The sequence below is a fragment of the Lampris incognitus genome, chromosome 7 (genome assembly GCF_029633865.1).
Source record: "Lampris incognitus isolate fLamInc1 chromosome 7, fLamInc1.hap2, whole genome shotgun sequence".
NCBI lineage: Eukaryota > Metazoa > Chordata > Actinopteri > Lampriformes > Lampridae > Lampris > Lampris incognitus.
The window spans coordinates 60,955,386-60,980,227 of record NC_079217.1 but is presented as its reverse complement, the minus strand read 5'-3'; the positions used below and the strand labels follow the sequence as shown (position 1 = coordinate 60,980,227).

The 24,842-nt window shown below is 44.1% G+C and overlaps 1 protein-coding gene across 2 annotated transcripts in view; it reads right to left on the bottom strand.

Annotated features, from left to right (window-relative positions):
• nova2 (NOVA alternative splicing regulator 2) overlaps nucleotides 1–24,842 on the bottom strand; it is a 123,432-nt gene that overhangs the window by 17,501 nt on the left and 81,089 nt on the right. For both annotated transcript variants that reach the window (XM_056283960.1, XM_056283961.1), the window contains one exon: nucleotides 12,036–12,202. In XM_056283960.1, the coding sequence (XP_056139935.1) occupies nucleotides 12,036–12,202 (167 nt within the window). The remainder of the gene's footprint in view (nucleotides 1–12,035; nucleotides 12,203–24,842) is intronic.

Genomic DNA, 24,842 nt, shown 5'->3' with positions numbered 1-24,842 from the left:
AGGAAGAGGAAGGGGAGTCAGGAGCACAGGAGTAACCGAGGAGATCACAGCGACCGCGGGATGAGCACGAGGGAGGCTGGGCACCGGGTTCAACCGAGTCTGAGCCGCTGTGCAGGTGTAACGACCATGGATGACATGGGGTGACACATCATTCGTAACAGTTTCTGCTAATTGTGTTTTACTTCACCTAACACCCGTATTCTGTATGTATCACGGGTTTTCTGCTGCCTGCTGGGTTATTTTTCATCCGGTCTTTTGTGAAACTTTGCAACAGCCACTGCACAAATCACCTGTATCAATAGCAGTAGAGGCAGCAGTAGAGGTAGCGCTTTAGCATACAGGCCGGTTTAAGCTAACTTGGTGTCTTCACTGGATGGACGGATGGAATGAGGCGTTATTATCGGACTCAGATCCTGAATCTGAGGGTTCAGTGAGACTGAAGGGTCTTAGGCAGGTGACGTTGGGTTGGTGCCGTAACGACAATTAACACTGAAATACATCACGCTGACACAGCGCAGGGACCGCATCAGCTTACAGCTGGTAGATTATACAGGAGACAGTGGATCACACACACACACACTTGTGTGTATATATACGTGTATATATAGTCAAAGGGGTTGTGTGTGAAGGCATGTGTGACGTACTCTCGACAACATGCATGTGTGCTATACATCCCTTGTCTCGTTTGTCTTTCGCAAAGTAACAGAATACTGTTTTATCCAGTCCAACAAATGTGAAAGCCATCCATCCATCATCCAAGCTTATCCTGCTCTCAGGGTCGCGAGGATGCTGGAGCCTATCCCAGCAGTCATTGGGCAGCGGGCGGGGAGACACTCTGGACAGGCCGCCGGTCCATCACAGGGCCCAGACACACACATTCACACCTAGGGACCAATCTAGTACGGCCGATTCACCTGACCTACACGTCTTTGGACTGTGGGAGGAAACCGGAGCCCCCGGAGGAAACCCACGCAGACACGGGGAGAACATGCAGACACCACACAGAGGACGACCCGGGACGACCCCCAAGGTCGGACTACCCCGGGGCTCGAACCCAGAACCTTCTTGAATCAGATATTGCTTTCACGTTTTTATTATTATACACAACAGAACACAAGTGTATGTGTGCACCAGGTTTTGTAGTCCCTGTTAGGGTAGAAATCCTCAACCCGCCTACCTGTTGGGGACATTTTATGGGTCCCCGTGAGGTAAAGGGTCTATTTTAGGGTTAGGACTTGGCTTCAGGGTTAAAGTTGGAATTAGGAAAAAAGAGGCACGTAAGTGGGTCCAGGGACGAGCCAGTCACCTGCACATGTTCCTGCAGCAGCAGTGTTGGCTCGAACCCTGGACTCTGGGACACCACGAGGCTGCGGTAAGACATTAGCCGTTAGCGTTAAATACAAGTCCATGCTAACCTGACTGTGCTGCTGGACGACCGTCACCGCCACGCCGAGGCCGCAGTTAAGGCACACCAAGGACCGATAACCACAACAAAAATGAACAGCCAAGGGTGTTTTTATTGGACCAAGTTTTCCTTCATGTGAGAAAAAGAGTCCAAGACGTGTTTGGAGAACTTCCCTGATATTTCCTGATAGTCCGAGAACGTAACTAAACCTGAAACAGCTGTAGGGATGATTCGAATAAAACAAACTACCTTTTAAATTGTGTGTTGGGTTTCCAAGGGCGTCATGCAGGAATGCGCAGACTACCTCATCAAATGAAGCCGATCACTTGAAAGCACCAAGCTGATCGAGGTCTGGCAAAGTAAACCAGTATTTAAGAGAGTAAAACTGATTCCACATTTTCCTGACATTTGGAGAGGACTTCCCGTGTTGAGAGACAATAACAGGAAGTAGGAAGCAGGTGTTCTTGCCGGGGGTGAAAGGTCACAGGAAATGGCCTCTGCAGCAGGAAGTCACTGGAGGGAGTGACAGTGAAAACAACTTTAACAGAGCTGCTGAGTTTCTGTGTCTGGGTGTTAATGAGGGTGTTTAAGTAAAGTGGGGTTTTTGGGGGGGGGGGGTGTGAGCATGTGCTTGTGTGCGTATGCGTGTGTGCCTATTCTGGGGGAATGAGTGTCTACACGCGCGCGTTCATTGTCCAGCCTTGGTGTCATGACCCAAACATGTCGGGGTGCCGCCACAGCATTCATGTCCGGCCAGCGTCTCTAAAAATCCTTGGTCCAGAAATAGTCCAACAATAATACCACAGCGGCAGTTAGAAGAAACAGCAAAGCCACAAGCCGTTTACAGCCGACCTGTCCGAGCACCGATCTCCATACAGTTCCTATTCAAAATCAACCACCCAGACGTCACTCATGTACTGTAACACATGCAAAATGCTGTGCACGCTAGGCTAGGTTTGGTTGTAAGTACAACAAAGAAGTTAATGCTATGTCGTGGCAGGTCTGTCCGAAGAGGGTGGTTTGCCGGGCATCGTCCATCGAGCGCTGTTTGCATCGATGGAGTACTAAAAACCACATTTACAAGTATCCACAGGGGTATTATGGCTTTTTACAAACAATACTACCACACAGGACAGTCGTGGGGCGTGGGTGCGAGGTCCTGTGCAAACTTGATGTGCAATGCCCTGCTCACTTACATGTATGCACATGAATCACGGTCACACACATAGCTATTCTAGTTCTATACTGCATGCAGCTATTCTAGTTCCAACTATTCTAGTTCTATACTGCATGCAACTATTCTGGTTCTATACTGCATGCAACTATTCTAGTTCTATACTGCATGCAACTATTCTAGTTCCAACTATTCTGGTTCTATACTGCATGCAACTATTCTGGTCCAACTATTCTGGTTCTATACTGCATGCAACGATTCTAGTTCCAACTATTCTGGTTCTATACTGCATGCAACTATTCTAGTTCCATACTGCACGCAACAATTCTCGTTCCATACTGTATGCAACTATTCTAGTTCTATACTGCATGCAGCTCTTTTAGTTCTATACCGCATGCAACTATTCTAGTTCTATACTGTATGCAATGATTCTAGTTCTATACTGTATGCAACGATTCTAGTGCTATACAGCATGCACCTATTCTAGTTCTGTACTATAATTCTATGCAACTATTCTAGTTCTATACTGCATGCACCTATTCTAGTTCTGTACTATAATTCTATGCAACTATTCTAGTTCTATACTACATGCAACTATTTCTCTAACAAGAACTAACTTCTTTAACTTCAACTAGAACTAGAATATCAATCTAGTTCTATGCAACTATTCTAGTTCTACTGCATGCGTAATCTCAGTGCAATACATTTTTTAACAAGTAGAATAATACAGCATCATCACGCATATAGTCCCAGAAATGACTTTTTTGCTGTTGTAGTCTTTCTCAAAAGAAAAGAAATCAACAGTAAAACTGTTGGCTTACATCATCAAGTCAGCTCAGCAGTCGCTTTATTCTGGCATGTCGAAGTATGACATTATGTTACAATCCAATATTTCAGCTCTATAGCCTACACTTGATTCAGATTTTAGATCATTTTTCAGACCGGTCATTACACGTAGCCTATGGTCACAGTCACGCGCAACCGCTAGCTTTGGACGCCTGCTCGGCCACCACATCTCTGGACGTGTTGGCAAAATGATCCAGCATTTCATTTTAGAAGCATGCTGGGTCAAGGACAGTCATTTAAAGAAATCAGATATTAAAAAACTACAGGATTGCACACTTCCCATGTGATGGTTCTGCTACCACACACAGAGCCTATAAAGGTGGACTTGAGTCGAGTCACAAATCTGATGCCTTTAGACCTGACTTGACAAAACTATAAAAGACTCGCAACTCGACTTTGACTTTCACACCAACAGCTGGTGACTTGACTTGAGAGACTCGGTACCGCCCAAAGATAGAAAGCTTCTAAAAAGTGTGCAGCCAGTCAACACTTCATTTAAATAATGACAGGTCCACTGTGACTCGATCTGTAATAAATACACTTTTGAGGGGGGAAAAAGCATTAACTAAGACTGCTGTTAAATGCTTGGCACTGAATTTGACCTGTGACACGAGTGTCACTACTTGAGACCGACATGTGACTTGGAGAACAACGACTCGGTCCCACATCACAGCACTGCTCAGTTTTATCAGACACAGTGTCACTGCTTTACTGTGGTTCAATCAGAAAACACAAACCACAGTAAATATCACACAGAAGTCAACAGTAAACAACACAAGACAGAGCAGAGTTGCCCTGGTCTAGTTGCAGTACTGTTTGTAGTCTTTTGGGGGCAGAGGAAAATAATTAGCCCATAAATCATAGCTGCATCAGTAACGTTATGTGTTTGAAGTGAAGTGTGTATCGTGTGTCTGTGTGGGATGTGCTAATGGCAGCTAGCTCGCTATGCAGCGCCGCTCTGCAGCTGTTAGCTAACAAACTCCACTTCTGTTGGCTAACAAGACCTCACTTCTGTCAGCTAACAAGACCTCTCACTTCTGTTAGCTAACAAGGCTTCACTTCTGTCAGCTAACAAGACCTCACTTCTGTTAGCTAACAAGACTTCACTTCTGTTAGCTAACAAACTTCACTTCTGTTAGCTAACAAGACCTCACGTCTGTTAACTAACAAGACCTCACTTCTGTTAACTAACAAGACCTCAATTCTGTCAGCTAACAAGACCTCACTTCTGTTAGCTAACAAGACCTCACTTCTGTTAACTAACAAGACCTCACTTCTGTTAGCTAACAAGACTTCACTTCTGTCAGCTAACAAGACCTCACTTCTGTTAGCTAACAAGACCTCTCACTTCTGTTAACTAACAAGACCTCACTTCTGTTAGCTAACAAACTTCACTTCTGTTAACTAACAAGACCTCACTTCTGTTAACTAACAAGACCTCACTTCTGTTAGCTAACAAGACCTCACTTCTGTTAGCTAACAAGACCTCACTTCTTTTAGCTAACAAGACTTCACTTCTGTTAACTAACAAGACCTCACTTCTGTTAGCTAACAAGACCTCTCACGTCTGTTAGCTAACAAGACCTCACTTCTGTTAGCTAACAAGACTTCACTTCTCGCTTCAGCTTTCAGTCACCCACTCAGCCTGTCAGTCTGCTTCTGTTCTCCTCCACTCCTCTCTTCCAGCCTGTCTTTTTCTCTCACTGTCTCTCTTTCTCTCATCTGTCACCCCCTTTCAGAACCTCAACCCCCCCGCCATTCTCTCTGTTCTCCCTCTCTCTCTCCCTCTGCTGTTGCCCCATGGGGTAGCCAGTAATGTCCACACCACATGCTACGACAGCCGCGCTCTCGACAACAACCACAGAAGCAGGGATGAAAGCCATCCCTTAAATAGTAGACATCATTAACTCCTCTGGACCCCATTCATCTGTCACAAGTGCATCTGCGAATCTCTGGGCGCGCACACGTGATATTGTGTGGCTATGTTCAAGCGCCTCCGTTTGTCTCTTAGTATTTGTGTGGGTGTGTGTGTGTGTGTGTCTGTGTGTGTGTGTGTGTGTGTGTGTTGTCAGATGAAGTCCTTTCATCGGACCGCAGAGAGTTTGTGTTGTTTAGGTTATGAAAGTGTTTCCACAATGACAACCATGCTTTTAAAACTGTGGACGTTTACTGGTTGGCTAGCAAGACCGCTCAGCTCACTAATAGCTATAGGCTATTCCTCTGTGTGTGTCTGTGTGTGTGTGTGTGTGTGTGTTTGCGTGTGTGTCTGAGTGTACGTCGTCACATACAGCACAGACCCATTTGCTCGCCTGTGTGTCAGGTTATAAATAGCAGAGACTCCAACACATTCAGCCTCTGTAATGAGAATCAGCAGCTATTAGTCTGCCCCCTCCTCGTTCAAAACACCATCACTCATATCTTTCACTCATACCCACACTCACTACGAGAAACACCCTGCCCGCAAGACAACACCAAACCACTCCATGAACTAGACCTGGCCAGCTGAACACCAGCTAAGCCCACCGACTGTGTTTCTCCAGGAACATAGCATCACAAATCACAAGGCATATCACAATAAGCTGCTATGTGTGTGTGTGTGTGTGTCTGTGTGTCCACAGTGTTGATCAGTTATGCATAAAACCAAGCTCATCCCTACACCTCAGAATAGCATACTCGGCATTAAGCCGTGACTGTGAGGTGTGTGTGTATGTGATGTGTGAGTGTGTATATGTGTGAGTGTGCGTGTCTATGTATGTGTGGGTGTTTGTGTGTGTGTGTGTATCTGTGGGTGTTTGTGTGTGTGTGTCTATGTACGTGTGTAAGTGTGTGTGCGTCTAAGTATGTGTGAGTGAGTGTGAGTGAGTGTGTGTGTGTCTATGTATGTGTGGGTGTGTGTGTGTGTGTGTACCATTGTGATAGCTATAATTATTCATCAGGATCCCCCGTCGCTCCCTCTGATTCAGTGTGCTCCTCATCAAAGAGGAGGACACTGAATCAGAGGGACACACACTACAACACACACTGCAACAGCAGACCTGGGAGTAGATGATAACAGCTGAAAGGACCTGAGTTAATATAATGCTCAGCTGAGTTAATATAATGCTCACCTGAGTTAGTGTTATGCTCACCTGAGTTAGTGTTATGCTCAACTGAGTTAGTGTTATGCTCACCTGAGTTAGTGTTATGTTCACCTGAGTTAGTGTTATGTTCACCTGAGTTAATGTTATGTTCACCTGAGTTAGTGTTATGTTCACCTGAGTTAGTGTTATGTTCACCTGAGTTAATGTTATGTTCACCTGAGTTAGTGTTATGCTCACCTGAGTTAGTGTTATATTCACCTGAGTTAATGTTATGTTCACCTGAGTTAGTGTTATGCTCACCTGAGTTAGTGTTATGTTCACCTGAGTTAGTGTTATGTTCACCTGAGTTAGTGTTATGTTCACCTGAGTTAGTGTTATGCTCACCTGAGTTAGTGTTATGTTCACCTGAGTTAGTGTTATGCTCACCTGAGTTAGTGTTATGCTCACCTGAGTTAGTGTTATGCTCACCTGAGTTAGTGTTATGCTCACCTGAGTTAGTGTTATGCTCACCTGAGTTAGTGTTATGTTCACCTGAGTTAGTGTTATGCTCACCTGAGTTAGTGTTATGTTCACCTGAGTTAGTGTTATGCTCACCTGAGTTAGTGTTATGTTCGCCTGAGTTAGTGTTATGTTCACCTGAGTTAGTGTTATGTTCCCCTGAGTTAGTGTTATGCTCACCTGAGTTAGTGTTATGTTCACCTGAGTTAGTGTTATGTTCACCTGAGTTAGTGTTATGTTCGCCTGAGTTAGTGTTATGTTCACCTGAGTTAGTGTTATGTTCACCTGAGTTAGTGTTATATTCACCTGAGTTAGTGTTATGTTCACCTGAGTTAGTGTTATGTTCACCTGAGTTAGTGTTATGTTCACCTGAGTTAGTGTTATGTTCCCCTGAGTTAGTGTTATGCTCACCTGAGTTAGTGTTATGTTCACCTGAGTTAGTGTTATATTCACCTGAGTTAGTGTTATGCTCACCTGAGTTAGTGTTATGTTCACCTGAGTTAGTGTTATGTTCCCCTGAGTTAGTGTTATGCTCACCTGAGTTAGTGTTATGTTCACCTGAGTTAGTGTTATGCTCACCTGAGTTAGTGTTATGTTCACCTGAGTTAGTGTTATATTCACTGTTGTAAGGGGATATATATCATGGTTGCAGACTTGTTCATTAATGACATGTTGTTCTTTGTTGCTGGGCTTATTTCTCCACGTAGTCGAAGTTTTCCTGAACACACAACCCAGCAGGACTGACATGGCGAGGACAGGACGGCCATGCAAGGTGTGATTAAGTACACACACGAGCATCAGTTAACCCTCATATTAAGTCGAGAACCTTTGCAATAATCATTTTAAAACAAAAGAAAAACAAAATCAGCAAGTGAAACGCAGTACGTTGTGTAGTTTTGATAGAAGCACAGTACACACAAGCTTCATGCTGTTTCACGCCCTGTTATAGAAACAACACGTTTTTGAAACGTGATGAATTTCAAACCGATTTAAGAGAACGCGGCAATGCTCAAGTTTTGCTTGAATAGCACACACACATAAACGTGTGTGTGTGTGTGTGCATGGCGCTAGTTGGATGAAGTATTTGGCGGGTCAGAGAGGTCGGTGGATGAAAACATTGGCAGACCTGGTTGCTCAATAGTGAGCCATGATGATGATGATGATGATGATGATGATCACTTACACAGATTGCGATCACAATTAATGGCTGCAGCACGTGAACTCTGTTAGAGAGTTGGTACTGACCCCGTGATTCACTTCACTTAATATGAGTCATGTGTGTAACGCTGACTGGAGAGCAAGGCCCTCACTCTCATGTAACACACACTGCACTGCTCTCATGTAACACACCCCACACTGCTCTCATGTAACACACACTGCACTGCTCTCATGTAACACACACGGCACTGCTCTCATGTAACACACCCCGCACTGCTCTTATGTAACACACACTGCACTGCTCTCATGTAACACACCCCGCACTGCTCTTATGTAACACACCACACTGCTCTCATGTAACACACACTGCACTGCTCTCATGAAACGCACACTGCACTGCTCTCATGTAACACACACTGCACTGCTCTCATGTAATACACACTGCACTGCTCTCATGTAACACACCCCACACTGCACTCATGTAACACACCCTGCACTGCTCTCATGTAACACACACTGCACTGCTCTCATGTAACACACACTGCACTGCTCTCATGTAACACACACTGCACTGCTCTCATGTAACACACCCCACACTGCTCTCATGTAACACACCCTGCACTGCTCTCATGTAACACACACTGCACTGCTCTCATGTAATACACACTGCACTGCTCTCATGTAACACACACTGCACTGCTCTCATGTAACACACCCCGCACTGCTCTTATGTAACACACACTGCACTGCTCTCATGTAACACACCCCACACTGCTCTCATGTAACACACCCCACACTGCTCTCATGTAACACACCCCGCACTGCTCTTATGTAACACACACTGCACTGCTCTCATGTAACACACACCGCACTGCTCTCATGTAACACACACAGCACTGCTCTCATGTAACACACCCCGCACTGCTCTCATGTAACACACCCCACACTGCTCTCATGTAACACACCCCACACTGCTCTCATGTAACACACCCCGCACTGCTCTCATGTAACACACACTGCACTGCTCTCATGTAACACACCCCGCACTGCTCTCATGTAACACACCCTGCACTGCTCTCATGTAACGCACTGCACTGCTCTCATGTAACACACCCCACACTGCTCTCATGTAACACACCCCACACTGCTCTCATGTAACACACCCCACACTGCTCTCATGTAACACACCCCACACTGCTCTCATGTAACACACACTGCACTGCTCTCATGTAACACACCCCACACTGCTCTCATGTAACACACCCCGCACTGCTCTCATGTAACACACACTGCACTGCTCTCATGTAACACACCCCGCACTGCTCTCATGTAACACACCCCACACTGCTCTCATGTAACACACTGCACTGCTCTCATGTAACACACCCCACACTGCTCTCATGAAACGCACACTGCACTGCTCTCATGTAACACACCCCACAATGCAATTTGATTGTACTACAAGATGTCTTTCTGTGACAGTACTAACCTGGATGGCCTACGGATGAAAATATTACATAGCCTGATGGACATACTGATTGCATTAATATGAGGTGAAGTGGGGGGGGGGGGGTTGACTTAAAAAAAAAAAACTTTTTTTAAGTCAAAAAAGTCTCTCCCTCACAGAAATAACAGTATCTGAGTAGGGGGGGGGGGAGTGCAAGAGAGAGATAAGGGGAGAGAGGGGGGAGGGAGAGAGTGAGAGGGAGAAGTTTAGTGAGTGACATATGGAGTCAGTGGGGAGGGAGAGTTATAGTTATATGTCCCCCCACTCAGACCACTGCCATCTTTTACATTTCATGGAGTTTATCTGTGTGTGTGTGTGTGTGTCTGTGTGTGTGTGTGTGTGTGTGTGTGTGTGTGTGTGTGTGTGTGTGTGTGTGTGTGTTTTCCCGGATCAGGGCCCTTGGTCACACTTCCTCCCTCAGCAGGAGGCTGTTTTCCATTGGTCAGGATGCTTAGGGTTGCATGATGTGTGTGTGTGTGTGTGTGTGTGTGTGTGTGTGTGTGTGTGTGTGTGTGTGTGTGTGTGTGTGTGTGTGTGTGTGTGTGTGTGTGTGTGTGTGTGTGTGTGTGTGTGTGTGTGTGTGTGTGTGTGCGTACTGACCCTTGGTTCGTGACACATGTGGGGTGTATCTCCTCCTGCCTCTCACAGTGCATCCTGTCTGAATGGATCTGATCCCTCCCTCTCCCTCTCCCTGTCTTTACCTCCACCTCTCTCTCTTGTTCTTTTCTCCTCACTGTCTATATGTATTTCTTCCCATACATTCTGACTTTTTTCTCACTCTGCGTTCTCTCTCTCTCTCTCTATCTCTCTCTCTCTCTCTCTCTCTCTCTCTCTCTATCTCGCTCTCTCTCTATCTCTCTCTCTCTCTCTCTCTCTCTCTCTCTCTCTCTCTCTCTCTCTCTCTCTCTCCCTCTCTCTCTCTCTCTCTCTCCCCCCCCCCATCCCTCTCTCATCTGTCTGTCTGGATGTGTGGGCATGGATGTGCGGAGCCTTGGTAGTCGGTACATTCATCTAGATTCACTCAAACAGAAAATCACAGTTTGGGCTGAACCGCAGAGACTCACACAGACTCACACAGACTCACACAGACTCACACAGACTCAGAGACTCACACAGACTCACACAGACTCAGAGACTCACTCAGACTCACACAGACTCAGAGACTCACACAGACTCAGACAGACTCACACAGACTCAGACTCACACAGACTCAGAGACTCACACAGACTCACACAGACTCAGAGACTCACACAGACTCACACAGACTCACACAGACTCAGAGACTCAGACTCACACAGACTCAGAGACTCACACAGACTCAGAGACTCACACAGACTCAGAGACTCAGACTCACACAGACTCAGACTCACACAGACTCAGAGACTCACACAGACTCAGAGACTCACACAGACTCACACAGACTCACACAGACTCAGAGACTCAGACTCACACAGACTCAGAGACTCACACAGACTCACACAGACTCAGAGACTCACACAGACTCACACAGACTCACACAGACTCAGAGACTCAGACTCACACAGACTCAGAGACTCACACAGACTCAGAGACTCACACAGACTCAGAGACTCAGACTCACACAGACTCAGACTCACACAGACTCAGAGACTCACACAGACTCAGACAGACTCACACAGACTCAGACTCACACAGACTCAGACACTCAGACTCACACAGACTCAGAGACTCACATAGACTCAGACTCACACAGACTCACACAGACTCAGAGACTCACACAGACTCAAGAGACTCAGACTCACACAGACTCAGAGACTCACATAGACTCAGAGACTCACACAGACTCACACAGACTCAGAGACTCACACAGACTCACACAAACTCAGAGACTCACACAAACTAACACAAACTCAGAGACTCACACAGACTCACACAGACTCACAGAGACTCACACAGACTTCCACAGACTCACAGAGACGATGTTGAACCAGCACAAAGCTACAAAGCCTCACTGCGTTCTTCCCAAATACAAACACTTCTCTGTAAACAGGTACACAAATATATGAACACACACACACACACACACACACACACACACACACACACACACACACAGATGAGCACAAAGGCCTGCAAGTACAAATAAATGCAAGAGCACAAATACAAACACGAACCAAAAAAAACAAAACAAAAGCGAAAACAAGCAAATAATTATATTTCTGTTCGGCCACAAACACACTGGTTCAAAACTACAAGAGAGAGGAGACACAACACAACACAACAGCAAGTCTTTACTGGGCTGTTGAGGATGATAGAACAGATACATAGACGGACAGACAGAGCCGGACAGAACCGGACAGACAGACGGTCCAGACGGTCCAGACTAACCTGTTTGATGCGGTCAGGGTTGACGGTGGTCTGGGGCTGCAGGATGCTGACCGGTTCTGTCTTCTGGGTGCTCTGTGGCATCTCCCTCACCTTCTCGGCGATGAAGTCGTGGACCCCGTTCAGAGCCTCCACTGTCCCCTGGATCAGACACACACGCTCTGTCGTTCCTACACACACACACACACACACACACAGAGAAAGAAGGAAACGACAACGCTTACAAACCTGCTTCAGCGCACATTAACGCAGCGTGGGGCCAATCTCGAAGTGCCCCCCCCTCCCTCCCTCCCCCACTTTTAACGTAAAAAAAGTGAAATTTACGATGGGTATAGAAAGCATAGAGGCACGTGAACTTATAGGCAAAGTACCGGGTGGGGGATCGATCCCAAAATATCGATACTACAGACGGCACGTCTCGTTTTTGAAGATGGACGCTAGCGTCAACAGGGTCGATACCAGTTTAAGGTTTAGGTTTAAGAGTAGACCTGCAGACTACCACACGTCTCCCCCGATACTCGCCAGCCGCCTCTTTTCCCCTGACAGTGAGGAGTTTCGCCAGCGGGACGGAGGATCACGCTATTCCCCCTCCCTCCCGAACAGGCGCCCCGACCGACCAGAGGAGGCGCTAGTGCAGCGACCAGGACACGTACCCGCAGACACGGCCAATTGTGTGTGAAGGGACGGCCGACCAAGCCGGAGGCAACACGGGGATTCGAACCGGCGATCCCCGTGTCGGTAAGCTAGCCTGTGGTTTTTTTTCTTCCCGTGCAAGTTTTAGCGGAAGTACCGCAAGTAAAACTTTTCCTCATTTTTGCGAATTCAATTTGCAATAGTAAAACATTTTTATTTGCCTTTAAAATCTGCCCTGTGTTTTAACACGTGTGTCATTAATTAACAGTTGAAACATAATAATAATAATAAAATTTGGCTTCATTCTTTAATGTAGCACACTGTAAACAAGTGCTTCATAAATGAAGTCTCACACCATAACTAAGTATCACTGTACTTGTGTCCTCTTACTTATGCCTGTGTTTTTGTTTGTTCCTTGCTGTTTTTGTTTGGTTGTGATCATTTTAATCTCTCTGTGACGCGTGTTCGTTGTTCGTAAATGTGCCCTATGAGTAAACTGACTTGACCATTGAAAAAAATGAAAAGGTCTTTATTTGTATTGGCTGACCTGAGTGAACATTTGTTATAATGTGAAATGTGCTCAGTCAAGGTAAGTTAAGGTACTTCAGCGAGTTGTTCAGATTCCTCATAACAGTTATCTTGGCTGTAGTGCTTCAGCAGTAGCACTGTATTATATCCACCCATTATCCAAATCTGACAACACAAAACCATGACACAACGGCAGATAATTATGAACACACGAAGACCTAATAGAAGATAAACAACAATTAAGGATAACAAATAATTACCCTCTCCGTCTGGTGCATAAGGCTCCACCAACCCTACACCCAGCAACTCATTCTGGCGCATTTGATTAATTTGATTTTACTACTGCAGCGGCCGTTCGGGTGCAATACCCCCTCCGACCACAACGTGGGATTCGACGGCAGCGTGGCGCTGTTGGTCCGGTCGCCGCGGGAAGAACGTCTCTGTACGCGTTTTCTGGAGACTCATCCCAACAACTTCACACTCGTTACACGTTACAATACAAGAGTGAAATTGATCATATGAATGGTTGTCGAGAAAACTGAAGGACAGAAAGACAGAGAGTCCTTCCGTTTTAGCATGACGTCAGCTGACGTACCACGAGCCACTCGCTCTCTGTTGCCACCCAGTGGTTGGTCGCGTTTAATTCAGCAGCGTTCAGATAAACGCTGTCGGGGCACAGCTCTCCGGCGCCCCAGCGAGCTCCCGTCTCTCTCATTCAGGAGGAGCGAACTGCGCATGTACAACTTATAACGAGAGACAATGGGCAAAGATTCTCCTGCCCAGGCCCAGAAATACGCGAGCCATCGGTAACTTTAGACAACGTAGAACATTTTTAAGCTGCATTTTATTGCGGATTACACATTTTGCTCACTTAACTATATACCATTTACCTTGCTCATTAAAAAAGGATATATAATATTTTAAAGTAATTAAGTCATTTTCAATGAAGGACTGGGATGTGGAGAGTGGTGGGGCAGCGCACTAGCACTCCCTATTGGCCAGCCGCCACTGATGAGTACTGAATACTGAGTAGTACTAAATAGTGAATACTGAGGGATGAATAATGAGTACTGAATTGCTGAGTTCTGAAGAGCGAGTAGTGAGTACTGAAAGCAGAGTACCGAATACGGATTACAGAATACTGATTACTGAGTACTGAATAAAGACTTCTGAATACTGAGTACTGAGTAATGAATACTTATTACTGAACGATGAGTACTGAATACTGAATAAAGACTTCTGAATACTGAATATTCAGTACTGAGTAGTGAATACTGAATACTGAGTACTGAGTAATGAATACTTATTACTGAACGATGAGTACTGAATACTGAATAAAGACTTCTGAATACTGAATATTCAGTACTGAGTAGTGAATACTGAATACTGAGTACTGAGTAATGAATACTTATTACTGAACGATGAGTACTGAATACTGAATAAAGACTTCTGAATACTGAATATTCAGTACTGAGTAGTGAATACTGAATACTGAGTAATGAATACTTATTACTGAACGATGAGTACTGAATACTGAATAAAGACTTCTGAATACTGAATATTCAGTACTGAGTAGTGAATACTGAGTACTGAGTAGTGAATACTTATTACTGAACGATGAGTACTGAATACTGAATAAAGACTTCTGAATACTGAATATTCAGTACTGAGTAGTGAATACTGAATACTGAGTACTGAGTAATGAATACTTATTACTGAACGATGAGTACTGAATACTGAATAAAGACTTCTGAATACTGAATATTCAGTACTGAGTAGTGAATACTGAATACTGAGTACTGAGTAATGAATACTTATTACTGAACGATGAGTACTGAATACTGAATAAAGACTTCTGAATACTGAATATTCAGTACTGAGTAGTGAATACTGAATACTGAGTACTGAGTAATGAATACTTATTACTGAACGATGAGTACTGAATACTGAATAAAGACTTCTGAATACTGAATATTCAGTACTGAGTAGTGAATACTGAATACTGAGTACTGAGTAATGAATACTTATTACTGAACGATGAGTACTGAATACTGAATAAAGACTTCTGAATACTGAATATTCAGTACTGAGTAGTGAATACTGAATACTGAGTAATGAATACTTATTACTGAACGATGAGTACTGAATACTGAATAAAGAATACTGAATATTCAGTACTGAGTAGTGAATACTGAGTACTGAGTAGTGAATACTTATTACTGAACGATGAGTACTGAACACTGAATAAAGACTTCTGAATACTGAATATTCAGTACTGAGTACTGAATACTGAGTACTGGATACTGAGTACAGTCACTGACAAAGCAGGGCCGGTGTTGACTGGCAGACAGATAAACAGGCAGATGAGAGGGTGGAGGGATGGATGGATGGTGCAGAGACAGGAGGAGAAACTAGGCCAATCCAAAGCCTCTCAGTCTCGCTCTACCTTTACACCGCTCTCTCTCTCTCTCCCCCCTCCAAATCTCTCTCGCTGTCTCTATCTCCCTCCCTCCCTCCCTCCTTCCTCCCCTCGATCCCTCTTGCTTTTTCATTTGCCCCCGCTTCAAATCCCTCTCACTCACTCCACAGCTCTCCACCCATGTGTCTGGCTTTCCCCCCCCATCATCCTCTGTTTCTCTTTCTGTCCCCTTCTTTCCTCCCTCCCTCCCCAGCCTCGCTCTGCTCTCTCTCCCTCCTACTTCCTCTCCCTTGTTTCTAGCCATCTCTGGCTCTCCGCACCTCATCCTTCTCTGTGCAGAGAGGCTGTCAATCACATCTGCTCTTATCTCCATCAAACGTCGTGTCAGTCAGGGTTCTCTCCGCCCACCCGCCTCCATGTTGTTCGTGACATTGGTTGTATTACTCTGAAACTGGCCGGGTTGGGGATGAGAAACGAAAGAGAGATGGATCAGAGGAGGAGTGGAAGCGGGGGTCGAACTGGAGGGTAAATGTGGTAGATGGCACTTTTTGATGGCACTTTTTGATGATGATGATGATGATGATGATGGCTTTTTGAGTAAAAATAATGTCCTACTTTTACTCTCAGTTGAGAATTATGATAAAACATACCACGTTACTGTTTTTATCCTAATAGCTGTTCAAAATAAATACATAAATGACGAAAACAAACTGAATTAAACACAACCTGAAAGGAAAATTGACTTCTTCCAACCCGTTAGCTCATTTCCCGCCATACTAGGCAGCTGTTCGACAACGCATGCCAACAAAAATCACATAAAATCAGTTTTTTTTTTTTTTTACCAATTTAGAACAAACTCTAATCATCTTAACTTCCTGTAAAGCGGCCATGTTTCTGGGGTTGCGTCACCGAGTCTGAGCGGGCAGGCCGGCAGCGCGCCGAGCGATGACGTCATCGAACGGTTTGCGCCGTCCAATCAAATCGTTTTGCTTGGACGCGTGTCCCCGTGCCCTGAGTGCTGCTTCGGGCCGTCTTTAAACGTCACTAACGGATCAACGAAGCTTCGTTTTGCATCGGTCTGGAAGCGTTTTCGCGACACCACGTGGTCTGGGAGCAGGGGCGGATCTACGGGGTGGCAACAGGGGTGGCAGCTGCCACCTCTGGGACACAGTCTTGCCACCCCATTTATAAATCAGATATAACGTATATTTTATGTACATGCATGGGGAAGGTCAATGAGACCCGCGCCAAACTCGTCTCAAACAGAAGTCGCCGATTTAGAATCCCCCCCTCCCCCTCACCAGGTGCGGATCTACAGGATGGCAAAGGGGTGGCAGCTGCCCCCTCTGGGACACAGTCTTGCCACCCCAGGAAAAAAATCTCTTGAGCTACTGCGGTTTGTTTGTTTGCAGACACGAAAGGAAGAAAAGTAACTCACAAAGTAATTACTCAAGTAGTTTTTTTCCCCCACAAGAAACGTATTTACTCTTACTTGAGTAATTCTCTTAATCACCACTTTTACTATTACTTAAGAGGTTTCAGCACTCCTCCCACCGCTGTAAGAAACTTAACTAACTTAATTGGAGTAATTTATAGCTCGCCTTGCCCACGACTGGTACACAACGCTATGTGATGCGTTTGAATAACAGAGTCAAAATTAAAATGCTGTACGTGTGACCAATGGTAAATAACGAGGACGGTCTTTGACAACGTGCGTCATTGGTGTTATTTGAGTGAATTAAGTATTAATTAATATCCAATCAAACAGTGTGACGTGAGAAGAAAGACATCCAAGGATTATTGCTTGATATTAATCAAAATGAGTCATTTAATGACTAAAGGCAGAAACATCTATTTTTGTTACATTGTTTCAAAATGGGGGGCTGTTGTCTCAATGACGCTGCGCACCCCCGATACATCTGACCAGCTAGCATCCGCATCCTGTTAGCACTGCACACCCAACAGCCCCACCCACTCTAATATACACTAATGATGTTCAGAGAGTAAATGTCGACACAGAAACACCACATCCCAACAAGCGATTAATAGTCGGTGTACTGTCACCGAGACGGTTCGAGTTCAAACCATCATCCATCCATTATCCAAACCGCTTTATCCTGCCCTCAGGGTCGCGGGATGCTGGAGCTTATCCCAGCAGTCATTGGGCGGCAGGCGGGGAGACACCCTGGACGGGCCACGAGGCCATCACAGGGCCAAAGCGCGTGCACCCCCCCCCCCCACACACACACAGGGACAATTTTACGTTAGCTTAGGATAGCTAAAAACTATTTTTATAATGCTAATTTTGGCCATGCTAGCTACCGAGCTAAAGCTGTTTTAAGTATTGACACATTCTGACTACCTTCAATCATGAATATATATCGTAACACTTTACAGCGCTAACCTATAAACAAAGCAAAAATACAGATAAGGACTGCTAGCTTGCTAGCTAACGACAAGCACAATCCACCTTCAGAGACTTGCCTTTTCAGTCCTTTGCAGCCATTTTACCCATTTACCTAAATCAGCCCTGAACTGTTGCCCAAGGTAGTATTAACTTGCAAGCAAGCTAACTTAGTTAACTAACGAGCTAGCTAGTTTGTTAACACTTGTGACCAGATTACCCAAGAGGCATGTTAATGCCAAATGTGAACAGGACCTAAGTTGTACCGCCACATTGGAGCTCGACAACACGTTAGATAAGACATAAACTTAACAAATATGGCCTCAATTAACATCGATACAACTGGAAAACTATGTCAAGTTGAAAAATTAGATATGTGTTGAAGTTCAAACCCCAAAACAGTCCCCAAAACAAAAAGAAACAAAGCAAAACAACAACAAAATCAACAAGAAACAGCTGGTGGGTGGTTGTGTGTCTGAGCTGAAGTGAGTGCGACTGGCAGTGTGTCTACTGATACAGAGGAAACTGGGCCCCCGACAGCTGGTGCCCTCTGGGTAATCTACACTCGTCCAATCAGACACAAGGATTAGCAGGCCATTGTCTTGGCATGGGCCTGTGGGAAAAGAGTGTGTGTGTGTGTGTGTGTGTGTGTGTGTGTGTGTGTTTGGGGGGGGGGTCTGTCAGCAGACATCAAATCCTCTCTCTACAGCTGTGTCTGGCTGTTGTTCCTGAATGCGTCCTGCGCCCTACAAAGTCTCTGAGATGAAGGCTCACGTATGAAAAAATAACAGGACAGAACAGCCGCCAAGCATTCCTCTCATTTTTATCCAGTCGCCATGTTTCCATCAGAGCATCTTTATTACAAAAGCTGGACGGAAACGGCACAATTTTATAAAGCTTCCCCAATTTCACAGAAAAGGTTTCCATCACTTGTTCAAGGAGGGTTTTGCTGAAGTCAGTGAAGAGCTGGTACGCTAAAAGGGGGATGGACAGGCATGAGCAATGACAGATGCGTGTTTGTGGTGGGTGTTGGAGTATGGACACGTCACACAGGAGACGTGAAACGGCCTTCAGGGTTGTGTCATGTTCAAACGTCTGACGGAGACGCACCTAAATACCATTTAATTATTTTTTTTGCAACTTCAGAAAATGTTGCTTCAAATTCGGTTGAGAATTGGGCGGAAACAGCTGGAGATGCAGCCATGGAGGGTAGAGCTGGGTAAGATCTTCAGACGGTGGTCTTCATTAGGCAGCCATCTGCCAGTATGGACAGTATTCAATGAAAAACACTAATTTATGTGTTTTCCCATTGAAATACACTATTCTCTCTAGCTCACACCAGTTTGATACCGTTTACACTGATGTATGTATAGCAGGGTTGTCCAGTGTGATTTATGGCACGGCACAACTTTATAATAACCAAAAGCCCCACTGCAGTGCAAGAATTCATCCCTTAATACATATGTGAACTTATTCTATTATATATATATATATATATATATATATATATATACATATATATATACATACATACATATATATATGTGCATATATAAAATATATAACTATATCTTCCATGGCACAATGGTCTGTAACGGTTGAAGAAAAGTGATGTATACAATGGATTCATATATAATGGAGAGTTACGCCAGGCCTCAGAAGGCAGGTAAGCTGTGTTCAGGTACATCTGTCCTGAATGGTATATTTATAAATGTGAATATGGAGTGAGTGATATATTTTATATATCTATAAATGTGAATATGGAGTGAGTGATACATTTTATGTATTTATAAATGTGAATATGGAGTGAGTGATATATTTTATATATTTATAATTGTGAATAGGAGTGAGTGATATATTTTATTTATTTATAATGTGAATATGGAGTGAGTGATATATTTTATATATGTGAATATGGAGTGAGTGATATATTTATAAATTTGATTATGGAGTGAGTGATATATTTATAAATGTGAATGAGTGAGTGATTGATATTTATATATTTATAAATGTGAATATGGAGTAATATATTTTATGCATTTATAAATGTGAATATGGAGTGAGTGATATATTTTATATATTTATAATGTGAATATGGAGTGAGGGATACATTTTATATATTTATAAAGGTGAATATGGAGTGAGTGATATATTTATAAATGTGAATATGGAGTGAGGGATATATTTTATATATTTATAAATGTGAATATGGAGTGAGTTATGTATTTATGTGAAAATGGAGTGAGTGATATATTTTATGTATTTATAAATGTGAATATGGAGTGAGTGATATATTTTATATATTTATAATGTGAATATGGAGTGAGGGATATATTTTATATATTTATAATGTGAATATGGAATGAGTGATATATTTATAAATGTGAATATGGAGTGAGTTATGTATTTATGTGAATATGGAGTGAGTGATATATTTTATGTATTTATAAATGTGAATATGGAGTGAGTGATATATTTTATGTATTTATAAATGTGAATATGGAGTGAGTGATATATCTTATGTATTTATAATGTGAATATGGAGTGAGTGATATATTTTATGTATTTATAAATGTGAATATGGGGTGAGTGATATATTTTATGTATTTATAAATGTGAATATGGAGTGAGTGATATATTTTATGTATTTATAATGTGAATATGGAGTGAGTGATATATTTTATGTATTTATAAATGTGAATATGGAGTGAGTGATATATTTTATGTATTTATAAATGTGAATATGGAGTGAGTGATATATTTATAAATGTGAATATGGAGTGAGTGATATATTTTATGTATTTATAATGTGAATATGGAGTGGGTGATATATTTTATATATTTATAAATGTGAATATGGAGTGAGTGATATATTTTATGTATTTATAAAGGTGAATATGGAGTTAGTGATATATCTTATGTATTTATAATGTGAATATGGAGTGAGAGATATATTTTATGTATTTATAAATGTGAATATGGAGTGAGAGATATATTTTACATATTTATAAATGTGAATATGGAGTGAGTGATATATTTTATGTATTTATAATGTGAATATGGAGTGAGTGATATATTTTATGTATTTATAAATGTGAATATGGAGAGTGATATATTTTATGTATTTATAATGTGAATATGGAGTGAGTGATATATTTTACATATTTATAAACGTGAATATTGGGTGAGTGATATATCTTATGTATTTATAATGTGAATATGGAGTGAGAGATATATTTTATGTATTTATAAATGTGAATATGGAGTGAGAGATATATTTTACATATTTATAAATGTGAATATGGAGTGAGTGATATATCTTATGTATTTATAATGTGAATATGGAGTGAGGGATATATTTTATATATTTATAAAGGTGAATATGGAGTGAGTGATATATTTATAAATGTGAATATGGAATGAATGATATATTTTATGTATTTATAATGTGAATATGGAGTGGGTGATATATTTTATATATTTATAAATGTGAATATGGAGTGAGTGATATATTTTACATATTTATAAATGTGAATATGGAGTGAGTGATATATTTTATATATTTATAAATGTGAATATTGGGTGAGTGATATATATTTATAAATGTGAATATCTGACTTTAGACTGCCTCAAAACGCACAACTGGTTTGCTAATCCTCCGCTCTCTGGGCTGAATTTATCCTCCACAAGCCAGGAGACATGTGATGACGATTATGGAGTCTGATGCCGCTGCAAAGGGTGTGTGTGTCTGTGTGTGTGTGTGTGTGTGTGTGTGTGTGTGTGTGTGTGTGTTTCACCCAAGGGTGGCCTGCTCGTGTCTCACTGGGATATATGTCTGTATGTGACACTGCATGCTGAGTATACCACACACACACACACACATGTGAATTCCAGTCATTCCAGGTCAGCATCAGAGGATGTTCAGCGTCCAGTGACAGAGATGATGCTGTGCTGGAAGTCTGGAAGTCTCCTCTCAGCAGGCCCCTGAGGTGCAACCCATCACTGTGTGCGTGTGTGTGCGTTTGTGTCCGTGTGTGCACATTTTCTTTGTGTACATGTACAAAACTACGTGTCTACTTGCGTGACCGTGCACGTGCGTGTTTGTGCGTGTCGTTTCGGACAACACGTACTGTATTGCGAGAGGGTTTGCATCTGCGCTTGTAAAACGGCTCTCGAACATCTGACATTTTTATGGCGGCGAGGCTGCCTCATGGCTTGACGCGGCCCAGCTGCAGAAGCCATATCCAGCAGACGCCGCTAAGACCGCTGGATTCACACCAGCGCCCTGAGTCATATTTCACAACGCTCTTCTAAACTCACAGCAAAGCAGGAAGAGGATGCCACAAAGATGTGTTTGCATGATGGACGGACACACAAACACACGTTGTGCGTGTTGATGCGGCTCCTCTGCTGGCGCCGAGGTTACGGGGTCGCTTGCCAGTATGGCTCAACGTGACGAGCATGAGGGGTTAAATTCCCACCCGGTGTTGTAATGTGCAGTGTAACGTGATGTTATTTCAATGCACAGGAAGAGGACTGCTGCCCAACTGTACCCGGCCAATTACCCCACTATTACGAGCCACCCCCGTCGCTGCTCCAACCCCTCTGCTGATCCGGGGAGGGCTGCAGACCACCATGTCTCCTCTGACACATGTGGAGTCGCCGGCTGCTTCTTTTCACCTGGCAGTGAGGAGTTTCACCAGGGGGACGTAGCGCGTGGGAGGAGCACACTATTCCCCCCCCCCAGTTCCCCCCTTAAAGGGCGCCCCGACCGACCGGAGGAGGCACTAGTGCAGCGACCAGGACTCATACCCACATCCGGCTTCCCACCGGCAGACACAGCCAATCGTGTCCGTAGGGACGCCTGACCAAGGTGGTAACACAGGGATTCGAACCGGTGACTCCCACGTTGGTAGGCGACGGAATAGACCGCTACACCACCCAGACGCCCAATAATAATAATAATATTTATTTATAGAGCACTTTTCAAAATCCATGCTACGAAGTGCTTCACAAAAGGCAACAAAATAAAATTTAAAAAAACCAATTTGGCGTATAAAACCGTATAAACGACAATGCCAGAAAGGTCAAAGGTCATCAGGAAGGCTCTCTAATAAAAGCGTTTTGAGAAGAGACTCAGAAGAGATCCCGGACTCGGCCGGGCTGACTTCCTGAGGCAGATCTCTGCAGAGCCTCGGGGCCCAAACTGTAAATGCTCTTTCCCCTTTTGGTCAGCTGCCGGCCTCCGCAACGGACACAACACCAGACCCCCGGATCTCAGAGGACGTACCGGCGCGTACCGGACTAAGAGATCAGGGAGAGGGGCCATGAAGAGGCTTAAAAGTAATCAGTGGGGTCTTAAAATCTGTTCTGAAACACACTGGGGCCCATGTAGAGAGGCTAACGCGGGAGGGATGTGATCCCGCCTCTTGGCTGCGGGGAAAGGCCTGGCAGCGGAGCTCTCTGTCCAGTCTGGAGTCCATCAGGGACTTTTGGTTCGGGCCAGTAAAGAGGCTGCTGCAGTAATCCACAAATCCCAGTCTTCCAGAGTCTGTCTGGTCCCGAACTGCAAAATTGCGACAGGGGGTTTAAAATGGAGGCCTTGTGTGTTAGCCACATGTGGGAAAACTTCCTTTTCCATGCTAGTGCTAATCCCCCCGGTCTTCACACCCAGGGGCCTGGCACTAGCCAACAGCACAAAGAACCTTCTAGATTACTTCACATAAACACAAGATCACTTCGTTTACTACAAATCCCCGTCTAAACTGCACCGCATAAACACATCACTCTCCAGAAGTTTCCGGACAACGATGGTAAGTTTTGAAAACTAAGGTGCCAGACCGCGAGGTCGACCCGGGACCCGACTGTACAGCCACTTTTCGGGTCTGCACTCGTGTCCATCTTCAACCACGTCCAGAGCTGCAGATCTCTGGCGTCGTCCTCGTCCAAGGCGATAGACCCCGTCGCTTGTTTTTGTTCGAGTCCAAGTAGCATGACTCACTCCTTCCTGCTCTTCCACCTCACCTCCTTTCCCCCCAATGACCGGAGAAACACACGGGAGGCAGGAGGAGATGAAGAGTGCCGAGATCCAGCAACCCATGTAGAGAGCAGAGACGTTCCAGAGGCGCCGTATTAAAACGTCTCTGGAACGTCTCTGCTTTCTACATACGCCCGCATAGCCGTGCACGCTAGCACACATGTGTGTGTGTGTGTGTGTACGAAAATGGACACTGGTAGTGTTATTATTGAGTTGCTACCAAATAGATAGAGGGTGCAAAGCATAGTGGAAAAAAGTTCTAAGTGCTCACATCAGATACAGACTGAGAGAGAGAGAGGGGGGGGGGGCAGAGAGAGAGAATAGTCTGGACTGATTCTGTGTTTTGTTCTGTTTTATTGTGTTTATTCTGTGTTTGGTTTTGCAACGTCACACTGCACAAGTTTCCCATACTAGGACAATAAAGTCAAACTGAATCAGGATTTCAACTTGGACTCGTTTTCTTCCCTGCAGAGAAGAATGTCAGCGCGGCTCCAGTTAAAATAAATGACTGCATCTCAGTCGCTTATGTCAAATGACTGACATCAAACTTCTCCGGCCTCCTCCTGAAAACACATCTTTGGCTGGCATTCGTTTTTAAACTGCGGCGGATTGAACGACTAGCGTGATTCACTCCTTCCTCACTCCCTCACTCCGCTCAAGGAAACGTAACCACGGCGTAAATACAGTTGGGAAGATAACTGCGATACCCTCCAGAACTGGATTAAGGGCATCTTCAAATGACCCCTTTGAATTCACATTGACTCGTCTCGTAGCAAACGATGCTAAATC